Here is a 13457-nt window from a genome sequence, read left to right as displayed (position 1 = left end):
AATGAACGGTGTGCAAATGAATTGTGCGCAAAATATCGTGTCCAAAAACACTGTGTGCAAATGCACCGTTTCCATTTGAACCATGTCCAAGTGAGTGCCACCCATTAAAAAATTCAGATAATTTTTAGTATTAATTTTTCGCAATTGACGTCACATTTTCTAAATGAGTAGCTAGTGCTCTCAATTTCTTGCAATTTAAAATATAATCATTGAAATATAAACACGTCCAATAAAAGACAAAATTGACACTTAAGAAAAACCAAAAAGCAATGGTCAAAACATTAATTGTGTTACATACAACACCTAATAAAGTTACAACCAAATACGCATGATTGTGTTTTTGCAATAGCATTTGCTATTTCGTTATTAAAACAGCAAATGCAACAGAAAATACAATGTTTATCGTTATTGGTATGGAAATGTTTTTTATTTAGCCTTGTTCCAAGATATGTAAATATCGAATTAGATGCTCTTTCGGTTTAAACACCGTTTCAACATAAATACCGGTAGCACAACGTCCTACAAGAGTAAACTGCTATTAAAAAATTAAGTTCTTAATGAACGGTGTGCAAATGAATTGTGCGCAAAATATCGTGTCCAAAAACACTGTGTGCAAATGCACTGTTTCCATTTGAACCATGTCCAAGTGAGTGCCACCCATTAAAAAATTCAGATAATTTTTAGTATTAATTTTTCGCAATTGACGTCACATTTTCTAAATGAGTAGCTAGTGCTCTCGATTTCTTGCAATTTAAAATATAATCATTAAAATATAAACACGTCCAATAAAAGACAAAATTGACACTTAAGAAAAACCAAAAAGCAATGATCGAAACATTAATTGTGTTACATACAACACCTAATAAAGTTTTACCATCACTGATGAAAACATATTACTGAAATATTTTACTGAAAATTTTTCTCAATTGATCCTTTTTAATTAAGATTTATTAAGATTCATTAAAATTAATTAAAATTAATTAAATTTTATTTAAATTCTTTAAGATTCATTAAAATTCAAAAATTTATTTTTTTTGCTAAATAACAATAAAATAAATTTAATAAATTTTAATGAATCTTAAAGAACTTTAATAAAATTTAATTAATTTAAATTAATTTTAACCAATCTTAATAAGTTTTAATGGATTTAAATAAATTTAATAAAATTCAATAAAATGGATCAATTAAGAGTGATTTTCAATAAAATATTTTTATAAGGAAGTCTAATCAACAACAAGGAGTTTATGGAATTTATCATTATTATTAATGTGTTGTGAACTGAATCATAGAAGAAAATACTAAGGTACACAAAATTTTCATTTTTTGTTTAGAATAAGTATTATAAGATTAATACTTTGTGTTATGTTCTATTTTTAGTTATTTAAAAAAAAAGAGAGGAAGAAGCACTTTATTAAAACCTAAAATAGAAGAATAGAAAAGTAAGGAAAAGAGATATAATTAACTTCAAAGCTTAGAATTTACACTGTACTCCACAAAATATATGAACCTCAAAGGTATCAAATAATGAAATTTTACCAAGAAAAATGATAAAAAGAAGTGAACAGTTTATTTTTTAAGTCAAAAAGTATCTGTATTATAACTTGTTCCGAGGAATTTTTTGCAAATGTGTGGCTTTTAAAAATAACATACAACTATCTTTTTTAAATTATTGAAAAATTACAACAAGATATAAAAACACGTCACCCAGCTGACCTGCCGATAACCTAGTCACAGACTGCAATATCAGAGATATGTTTATATGGATACCCAAGAATTATCTGTACGTCTTAGTCTATTTAATAACTATCATACATTCAATGCAAACTGGACATGTTGAAGACACAGAAATAGAAATATACAGATAAGATTTAGTCAAATCAAAAAATTAAAACGCAAGTATTTAAATACATTATTGTTCCCAAAACAATTTATTAACATTCACAAAGATCACATTCAAACAATTTTTTATTTGCAGTTAAATTGTTATTGTACTTTTATAATTACATTTATTATTCATTTACAGTTATTAATAATAAACCTATTTTGTCCGTGTTAACTGTAAAATAGCAATATATATGCTATATTAAATAATACAAAAAGAATGAAAAGTAAAATATGGAATTACGTATCAGTTTATATTTAAAAAGAAAACTCAATCATTTTGTAGTCTTCCGTCTCATGTATGCCTTAATCAAAATTGTAAATAAAATTTTTTAATGTGATCTTTATGAATATATAAAAAGAATTGTATTAAATTGTTTCAACAAGAAAGTATTTAAATACTTACTTTTTAGTTTTAATTTGACTAATAAACTTATCGGTATATTTCTGCGTCTTATCCATATTTCTGGCTCATAAAGAATACATGACTAAATAAATTAAGGCATACAAATGATCTTTGGCATCCATATAAACACATCTTCTATATTACAGCCTATAATCCCATCATCGACAAACATCATCAGCTGAATGACATTATGGTCTATATACTTTTCTGAAATTGTTTCAGACAAGATTTCACGCTTTTTACCTATTTCAATAATCTAAAAAAGATAATTGTATAATATCTTTAAGAGCCACACAGTTACAATAAAATATTTTTTTGAATATGTGCAATGAAATATTTTTTTAAATAAGAGACAAAATTGACACTTAAAAACCAAAAAGCAATGGTCGAAACATTGTGTTACATACAACATCTAATAAAGTTTTACCATCACTGATGAAAACATATTACTGAAATATTTTACTGAAAATTTTTCTCAATTGATCCCTTTTAATTAAGATTTATTAAGATTCGTTAAAATTAATTAAAATTAATTAAATTTTATTTAAATTCTTTAAAATTCATTAAAATTCAAAAATTTATTTTTTTTGCTAAATAACAATAAAATAAATTTAATAAATTTTAATGAATCTTAAAGAACTTTAATAAAATTTAATTAATTTAAATTAATTTTAACCAATCTTAATAAGTTTTAATGGATTTAAATAAATTTAATAAAATTCAATAAAATGGATCAATTAAGAGTGATTTTCAATAAAATATTTTTATAAGGAAGTCTAATCAACAACAAGGAGTTTATGGAATTTATCATTATTATTAATGTGTTGTGAACTGAATCATAGAAGAAAATACTAAGGTACACAAAATTTTCATTTTTTGTTTAGAATAAGTATTATAAGATTAATACTTTGTGTTATGTTCTATTTTTAGTTATTTAAAAAAAAAGAGGAAGAAGCACTTTATTAAAACCTAAAATAGAAGAATAGAAAAGTAAGGAAAAAGAGATATAATTAACTTCAAAGCTTAGAATTTACACTGTACTCCACAAAATATATGAACCTCAAAGGTATCAAATAATGAAATTTTACCAAGAAAAATGATAAAAAGAAGTGAACAGTTTATTTTTTAAGTCAAAAAGTATCTGTATTATAACTTGTTCCGAGGAATTTTTTGCAAATGTGTGGCTCTTAAAAATAACATACAACCATCTTTTTTAAATTATTGAAAAATTACAACAAGATATAAAAACCACGTCACCCAGCTGACCTGCCGATAACCTAGTCACAGACTGCAATATCAGAGATATGTTTATATGGATACCCAAGAATTATCTGTACGTCTTAGTCTATTTAATAATTATCATACATTCAATGCAAACTGGACATGTTGAAGACACAAAAATAGAAATATACAGATAAGATTTAGTCAAATCAAAAAATTAAAACGCAAGTATTTAAATACATTATTGTTCCCAAAACAATTTATTAACATTCACAAAGATCACATTCAAACAATTTTTTATTTGCAGTTAAATTGTTATTGTACTTTTATAATTACATTTATTATTCATTTACAGTTATTAATAATAAACCTATTTTGTCCGTGTTAACTGTAAAATAGCAATATATATGCTATATTAAATTAATACAAAAAGAATGAAAAGTAAAATATGGAATTACGTATCAGTTTATATTTAAAAAGAAAACTCAATCATTTTGTAGTCTTCCGTCTCATGTATGCCTCAATCAAAATTGTAAATAAAATTTTTTAATGTGATCTTTATGAATATATAAAAAGAATTGTATTAAATTGTTTCAACAAGAAAGTATTTAAATACTTACTTTTTAGTTTTAATTTGACTAATAAACTTATCGGTATATTTCTGCGTCTTATCCATATTTCTGGCTCATAAAGAATACATGACTAAATAAATTAAGGCATACAAATGATCTTTGGCATCCATATAAACACATCTTCTATATTACAGCCTATAATCCCATCATCGACAAACATCATCAGCTGAATGACATTATGGTCTATATACTTTTCTGAAATTGTTTCAGACAAGATTTCACGCTTTTTACCTATTTCAATAATCTAAAAAAGATAATTGTATAATATCTTTAAGAGCCACACAGTTACAATAAAATATTTTTTTGAATATGTGCAATGAAATATTTTTTTTAAATAAGAGACAAAATTGACACTTAAAAACCAAAAAGCAATGGTCGAAACATTGTGTTACATACAACATCTAATAAAGTTTTACCATCACTGATGAAAACATATTACTGAAATATTTTACTGAAAATTTTTCTCAATTGATCCCTTTTAATTAAGATTTATTAAGATTCGTTAAAATTAATTAAAATTAATTAAATTTTATTTAAATTCTTTAAAATTCATTAAAATTCAAAAATTTATTTTTTTTGCTAAATAACAATAAAATAAATTTAATAAATTTTAATGAATCTTAAAGAACTTTAATAAAATTTAATTAATTTAAATTAATTTTAACCAATCTTAATAAGTTTTAATGGATTTAAATAAATTTAATAAAATTCAATAAAATGGATCAATTAAGAGTGATTTTCAATAAAATATTTTTATAAGGAAGTCTAATCAACAACAAGGAGTTTATGGAATTTATCATTATTATTAATGTGTTGTGAACTGAATCATAGAAGAAAATACTAAGGTACACAAAATTTTCATTTTTTGTTTAGAATAAGTATTATAAGATTAATACTTTGTGTTATGTTCTATTTTTAGTTATTTAAAAAAAAGAGGAAGAAGCACTTTATTAAAACCTAAAATAGAAGAATAGAAAAGTAAGGAAAAAGAGATATAATTAACTTCAAAGCTTAGAATTTACACTGTACTCCACAAAATATATGAACCTCAAAAGTATCAAATAATGAAATTTTACCAAGAAAAATGATAAAAAGAAGTGAACAGTTTATTTTTTAAGTCAAAAAGTATCTGTATTATAACTTGTTCCGAGGAATTTTTTGCAAATGTGTGGCTCTTAAAAATAACATACAACCATCTTTTTTAAATTATTGAAAAATTACAACAAGATATAAAAACCACGTCACCCAGCTGACCTGCCGATAACCTAGTCACAGACTGCAATATCAGAGATATGTTTATATGGATACCCAAGAATTATCTGTACGTCTTAGTCTATTTAATAACTATCATACATTCAATGCAAACTGGACATGTTGAAGACACAAAAATAGAAATATACAGATAAGATTTAGTCAAATCAAAAAATTAAAACGCAAGTATTTAAATACATTATTGTTCCCAAAACAATTTATTAACATTCACAAAGATCACATTCAAACAATTTTTTATTTGCAGTTAAATTGTTATTGTACTTTTATAATTACATTTATTATTCATTTACAGTTATTAATAATAAACCTATTTTGTCCGTGTTAACTGTAAAATAGCAATATATATGCTATATTAAATTAATACAAAAAGAATGAAAAGTAAAATATGGAATTACGTATCAGTTTATATTTAAAAAGAAAACTCAATCATTTTGTAGTCTTCCGTCTCATGTATGCCTCAATCAAAATTGTAAATAAAATTTTTTAATGTGATCTTTATGAATATATAAAAAGAATTGTATTAAATTGTTTCAACAAGAAAGTATTTAAATACTTACTTTTTAGTTTTAATTTGACTAATAAACTTATCGGTATATTTCTGCGTCTTATCCATATTTCTGGCTCACAAAGAATACATGACTAAAAAGACTAAGGCATACAAATGATCTTTGGGATTCATATAAACACATCTTCTACATTACAGCCTATAATCCCATCATCGACAAACAAGTCATCATCAGCTGAATGACATTATGGTCTATATACTTTTCTAAAATTGTTTCAGACAAGTTTTCTCGCTTTTTACCTATTTTAAAAATCTAAAAAAGATAATTCTATAATAACTATCATACATTCAATACATTCAATTCAACTTTAAGAACCATACAGTTACAATAAAATATTTTTTTGACTATGTGCAATGAAATATTCTTTTAAATAAAATTATAATACTTGTAACTATTCTCTTACCTGGTATGTCATAAGATAATGATAATAGATAAACTATAAAGTACAGCTTCAAATATTCCTTTTGATATACAATTCCAATTCTCTATATAATGGTTCGCTGAATTTAAAACATGATGAACCTCAGTGAACTTCTTATCAACAACAGCATATACACCGGCTTAAAAAAAAGAAAATTTTATTGTAACCAACAATTTTTTCATAATAAAATTTCTTATTGTTACTTTTAAATTCCAAGCTTTGAAGTTATTAATTATATTTCTATCCTCCACAATATAATTCATGATATAACATGCAAATTATGATGATAATAATAATAATAATAATAATAATAATAATAATAATAATAATAATAATAATAATAATAACAATAAAAGAAAAACTTTAATTATCGCGATATCTTCGCTTGTAAATTACGTTGCAGAAAAACACTTTTATTATATAAATCGGATACTATTCATTAAATTTAATTAAAAATTAATCAATTTTGCCGTTATTGAGATCTGATAATTTATAAATCTTGTAAACGATGTCTCGCGTAACAGAGACAACGGTGTTACCTCGCTTGCGCGTACACTTAGAGTGCGAGGCACTACCGACCTTATTGACAATTTCCACAAATATTTTTATAATATTTATATATGCTACGAAATTATTTATTTTAGAATTTTAATGTAATAATATTAGACAGAAGCAAGCAAACGTTAAAAAACGCAGTAATTATATAATACAAATACTAAAAATTAGAACAAAGATATACATAACAATAAATACACTCAATAATAAAATATTAACATATTTAATTGTAAAAGCATAGTAAAATACCTGATTATCAAATAAATATATAAACATATCAAAACATGAATAACATAACCACATTTTACTCTAAATGTCTGTTTGCTTTTACCTAAAAAAATAAAAATGAGACATTTTTTAAACTTACAAAAATACAATTTTGAATATCCTCCTCTCACTTTAATAACCAAATCCGAAGAATAATCACCACTAATCACCACTAATCACCATTTGAACGGCCATAAACTTTATAAAGATGCATTAGCAAACATCAATGAAGTGTCCCCATGTATCTATTCATAAAAATGAATTTAATAAACAATTGAGGCTGGTCTTCCGTAAAGACACTTGGTTGCTAAAGAAATAAACAGTTATCAACAAGATGGCTACAAGGAAAGATAAAACGTAAGTATTAATGAAACACAATATTAAAATATAAAATATATAGAATAAATAAATAATAAAATTTATGTTACAGAATAAATATGGAAATTGATGAACAAGACGAACAGATTTTTGCACATGCAGCTGATCGTTTTGATCAGCTACATGTACAAAAAAGAACAAAAAAAGTTCAACCGGCGATGGCGGTGCCGAAAACATCGGGAACAATTCACCCGCCTTCAGCTCCGGCTCCGACTACGACCCCAGCTTTGACTACAGCCCCAGCTCCGACTACGGCCCCGGCTCCGGCCCCGACTACGGTCCCGGCTTCGGCCTCGTCTTCGACCCCAATTCCAACACCGGAACCGGTCCCGCCCCCGAACCCGGACCCGGCTCTACCGCCATTAAAAGACGAGAAAAACGAAAAACGTAAGTACAACAGAAATATAATTTTCTTTAACATTATTAATAATACTAATTAATCTCTAACCCTAACCTAGTATAGTATATTAATAAAATATATTGTATTTTTTATTACAGCTCGTCGGTGGCAACGAGGAGGTCGAAATCGCAAAGGCCGCGGAGGACAAGAAGGCCGTGGAGGCCGTGGAGGTCGTGGAGGCCGTGGACGAGGCCGTGGGCGCGACCTAAGAAATGTTTTCTATTTTACCTGTTCATAAGAAGTAAGTAAAATATTAATAAACAAAAATTAAACAATGAAATATTTAAAAATATTTAACATTAAATTGTATATTTGTTTACAGAGGATTCAACCTCCGCCTCCAGCTCCGGCACCAACCCCAACTCCGTCGAAAAATAAATAGCTTAATAAATGTAAAGCTTAATAAATGTAAAAAAAACTTAATAAATAAAAAAAATATATAAAATAAAATTCATATAAAAAATAATATTCTGTGAGAGAGAGAATGCATGTGTGTGTGCATGTGCATTTGTGAAAGTGAGAAAAAGAGAGTGAAAAAGACAGAATGAGAGAGAGAGAGAGAGAGAGAGACGAGAAAAAAGAGAATGTGTAAAAGAAAGAGAGTGAAGGAAGGAAAGAGAGAGACAAACAGACAACAGGATAAAAGGGATAGAGAGAGTAGGAAACAGAAAAAGGGGGGAGAAGGGCTGAGACACAGAAAGAGTGAAAGAGACAGAGAGAGAAGGATATTAAACATTTTTTTCAAAGAGAGGGAAAGAGAAAAAGTGTATGTGTGTGTGTCGTACGCTACGTATTTATGAATGAAAGTGTGAGAAAGAGAGTGAAAGAGACAAAGAGAGAGAGAAGAGTGATACGAAGAAGGAAGAGAGACAGAGTGAGAGAGTCAAAGAAAAGAAGGGGAGACACAGAAAGAGTAATAAGTGAACCATGAAAGCGATTGATTGATAATGCTTTATCGTGACAGTAAGTTCTCGCAATGAGCTACAAGAAATTATTGCACATTGCTTCGTCTTGGAACAATTGTGTAATAATTTATTATTATTATTATGTATATACTGAAAAATCGCAGAATAATCAAAAGTAAGAAAGTCTCTCTTTTCTAATAACATTGTATAATAATTTATAATATGTGTATACTAATAATTAATCAAGAGGCATGGTAGTATGTATACATGTATATACATATGTTATGTATAATATATTATTATGTATATATGTACATATATATGAATGTGTGTGCGTAATTTATCTCTTTCTCTTTCTCTCTCTTTTTCTTTATGTAAGTAATGCTTCTTTTTTTTAATTATTTATATTCTAGGATAAGATTCAGCTCGAGTATGGATATGTCTTTCCAGGATGCTACGCACTTCAGTTTCACACAAGTTATAAATATATAGTAGGCAAGAATTTTGTGAATACTACTTATCGACGAGTCGAAGTTAAGGAACCACAAGTTTTTTGCAGATCAGACCAATAATTTAACGTCAAGTAAAGGTACAGAAATAAGATCTTTCTTACATTTTTTTAGAATAATATTTGAGATAATATTTTATCATTTTTTAAGAAATGTGTCCATTTAGAACGATTTGCTATTGTAAAAAAATTAAATAAATTTTGCATGATTAAATATGTATATACCGAAAAATCGCAGAATAACCAAAAATATGAAAGTCTTTCTTTCCTTATAACATCGTATAATAATTTATATGTGTATACTAATAAGTAATATGTATACACGTGTATACATATAATATGTATATACATATATATGATTGTGTGTGCGTAATTTATCTCGTTCTCTATCTCTCTCTTTTTTTTACGTAAGTAATGCTTTCCTTTTTTAATTATTTATATTCTAGGATAAGATTGAGCTCAAGTATGGATATGTCTTTTCAGGATGCTACGCATTTCAGTTTCACACAAGTTTACATAAATATATAGTAGTCAAGAATTTTTTGAACACTATTTATCGTCGAAGTTAAAGAACCACAAGTCATTTGCAGATCAGACGAATATTCTAACGTTAAGTAAAGGTACAGACATAAGACCTTTCTTACATTTTTTTAGAATAATATTCTAAGAAATATGTCCATTTAGAAACGATTTGATATTGTAAAAAAATTAAATAAATATTGCATGATACATATTTACAGACAAAATTTCATATTAGATGTTACACTAACACCAAATACAGGAGACAATCTTCTTATATCATTAAGAGAGCACTTCGAGCACTTCTTTGCTGAATGCAGTATTTGTTGTAAGGTGTCTTAATATAATATAATAATTAATATTATTTTCACTAACGTTTGATTAATTACGTATGTTTATATTTATTTGATGGCATTGCAGGTTGAATAAATTGAAGAATTAAAAATAGAGAATACAATAAACGTGAACAATCCATTTTTAGATTTTTCTCCTCACGCGCGTATTACATACCGTAGCATCTCATACAATTGTGTTTGGACATGTAAGTATGTCATATCAGTACTCATTCAGATATTCTGTAAGGTGATTGATCCTAGTACAATCAGAGTACTTTTAGGTCTGTGATGAAGGCAGAAATTTAATAAATATAAAAAAGGATGATAGAAAATCTTTGCCATATTTTATATAACTTTATAAATTCAGCCGCAATAACGTCTAAAATTTATAAATGTGGAGTCAGTAATATGAAATAACTAAACAAGTTATTTTAAATTTTCAGCGTTATATAACTATCCTGCATATCGTTTTTATACTTATTAAATTTCTGCCTTCACCACAGACCTAAAAGTACTTCGATTGTAATAAGATCAATCACCTTACAGAATATCTGAATGAGTACTGATGTGACATACATGTCCAAACACAATTGCATGAGATGCTGCGGTATGTAATACGCGCGTGCGGAGAAAATCTAAAAATGGATCGTTCACGTTTATTGAATTCTCTATTTTTAATTCTTCAATTTTTTCAAACCTGCAATGCCATCAAATAAATATAAACATACGTAATTAATCAAACGTTAGTAAAAATAATATTAATTAATTATTATATTATATTAAGACACTTACCTTACAACAAATACTGCGTTCAGCAAAGCAAATCTGAGACGTCGAAGTGCTCTCTTAATGATATAAGAAGATTGTCTCCTGTATCAGGTGGTAGTGTAACATCCAATATGAATTTTGTCTGTAATATGTATCATGCAATATTTATTTAATTTTTTTACAATATCAAATCGTTTCTAAATGGACATATTTCTTAGAATATTATTCTAAAAAAATGAAAGAAAGGTCTTATTTCTGTACCTTTACTTAACGTTAAAATATTCGTCTGATCTGCAAATGACTTGTGGTTCTTTAACTCGCCGATAAATAGTGTTCAAAAATTCTTGACTACTATATATTTATGTAAACTTGTGTGAAACTAAAATGCGTAGCATCCTGAAAAGATATATCCATACTCGAGCTCAATCTTATCCTAGAATATAAATAATTAAAAAAGGAAAGCATTACTTACATAAAGAAAAAGAGAGAGAAAGAGAAAGAGATAAATTACGCCAACACACAATCAATATATGTATATACATATTATATGTATACACGTGTATACATATTACTTATTAGTAACACATATAAATTATTATACGATGTTATAAGGAAAGAAAGACTTTCATATTTTTGGTTATTCTGCGATTTTTCGGTATATACATATTTAATCATGCAAAATTTATTTAATTTTTTTTACAATAGCAAATCGTTCTAAATGGACACATTTCTTAAAAAATGATAAAATATTATCTCAAATATTATTCTAAAAAAATGTAAGAAAGATCTTATTTCTGTACCTTTACTTGACGTTAAATTATTGGTCTGATCTGCAAAAAACTTGTGGTTCCTTAACTTCGACTCGTCGATAAGTAGTATTCACAAAATTCTTGCCTACTATATATTTATAACTTGTGTGAAACTGAAGTGCGTAGCATCCTGGAAAGACATATCCATACTCGAGCTGAATCTTATCCTAGAATATAAATAATTAAAAAAAAGAAGCATTACTTACATAAAGAAAAAGAGAGAGAAAGAGAAAGAGATAAATTACGCACACACATTCATATATATGTACATATATACATAATAATATATTATACATAACATATGTATATACATGTATACATACTACCATGCCTCTTGATTAATTATTAGTATACACATATTATAAATTATTATACAATGTTATTAGAAAAGAGAGACTTTCTTACTTTTGATTATTCTGCGATTTTTCAGTATATACATAATAATAATAAATTATTACACAATTGTTCCAAGACGAAGCAATGTGCAATAATTTCTTGAAGCTCATTGCGAGAACTTACTGTCACGATAAAGCATAATCAATCAATCGCTTTTATGGTTCAGCTGAAAATTAAATTTTATATAAATTTAATTAATTAATTAAAAACGTAATGTAATTAATATATTTATAATTAATGTATTTATAAATTATAAATATACATAAAAATAAAGTCACAACTAACCTCGCACACGTCAACACATCACTAACCTCGAACTGTCACTTTACCGCCGTGAATCTCGCCGCGGATTAAACATTAAACATTACCTCGACAGGCGCCACAGGCGGACTCGACCGCCAATCAAAACACGTAATTTCTCGTTTACTGAACTTCCACGGACACGAACATGCACTTTTTGTCAATTCTCGTGCCCCTGTCACATTCGTAACCATCTATCGCGCAAAAAGCAAAAGTACAAATCCCCACCATCTGTCCCGGGCGACGACGATAATAATGACGACGACGACGTTTCTTAAAATTTATTACTCTTGATACGAAACTTTAAATCACGATATCTTCGCACGTAAGTCACGTAGCGGAAAAATAAAAACACTTTTGTTATATAAATAGGATGCAAGCTATCCATTAAGCTTATTTAGAAATCGATCGATTCAGCCGTTATTGAGATACAATAATCTACGAAATCTTGCAAACGACGTCTCGCGTAAATAGAGGCACGGCAGTGCTTCGCGCGCGTACACTTGGCGCGAGGCACTACCGTGCCTCTTGATTTTATAAATAATTACATAATATTATATAAAAACATATTTTATAAAAAATTATTATTTACTTAATTATTTTAAATTTTAATGTTTTATTTTTTTTTATCTCACGCTCGCTCTCATTCCTCACTCTCCCTCTCCCCCCCCCCTCTCTCTCTCTCTCTTTCTCTTTCGACACAAATTATTAATTATATTTTTTGTTGTTCAATATTACTCTTATACATTTTACCTTCTTATGTAATCCTCCCCCTTTTTTATCTTTCACGCCGCTCTCACTCTCCTCCCTCTATCTCTTTCTCTCTCTAAACCAAATTATTAATCATATTATATTTTCATGTTTTCTAATCTCACTCTTACACACTTTACCTTCTTACTTAATCCCCTTCTTTATCTC

The 13457-nt window shown here is 27.2% G+C and overlaps 1 protein-coding gene and 2 long non-coding RNA genes across 3 annotated transcripts; 1 reads left to right on the top strand and 2 right to left on the bottom strand.

Annotated features, from left to right (window-relative positions):
* Positions 1 to 5776: 5776 nt before the first annotated feature.
* LOC118648008 lies at positions 5777 to 7442 on the bottom strand. The gene is made up of 2 exons (XR_004965138.1): positions 7322 to 7442; positions 5777 to 6538 (listed from the first exon to the last, which is right to left on the bottom strand). It is a non-coding gene; the product is annotated as an uncharacterized LOC118648008 (long non-coding RNA).
* Positions 7443 to 7490: 48 nt separating this feature from the next.
* LOC118648007 (glycoprotein gp100-like) lies at positions 7491 to 8439 on the top strand. Its single transcript, XM_036294206.1, has 4 exons — positions 7491 to 7578; positions 7652 to 7986; positions 8098 to 8240; positions 8322 to 8439. Exons 1-3 carry the CDS (start codon positions 7556 to 7558, stop codon positions 8235 to 8237), a joined length of 498 nt encoding a protein of 165 aa, XP_036150099.1. The 5' UTR covers positions 7491 to 7555; the 3' UTR covers positions 8238 to 8240; positions 8322 to 8439.
* Positions 7841 to 13031, bottom strand: LOC118648009. The gene is made up of 3 exons (XR_004965139.1): positions 12525 to 13031; positions 8096 to 8204; positions 7841 to 7952 (listed from the first exon to the last, which is right to left on the bottom strand). It is a non-coding gene; the product is annotated as an uncharacterized LOC118648009 (long non-coding RNA).
* Between the last annotated feature and the right edge of the window lie 426 nt (positions 13032 to 13457).

The sequence above is a fragment of the Monomorium pharaonis genome, unplaced genomic scaffold (genome assembly GCF_013373865.1).
Source record: "Monomorium pharaonis isolate MP-MQ-018 unplaced genomic scaffold, ASM1337386v2 scaffold_121, whole genome shotgun sequence".
NCBI classification, from domain to species: domain Eukaryota; kingdom Metazoa; phylum Arthropoda; class Insecta; order Hymenoptera; family Formicidae; genus Monomorium; species Monomorium pharaonis.
Note: the sequence above shows the minus strand (reverse complement) of the source record. Positions and strands in the feature narration are given on the sequence as shown.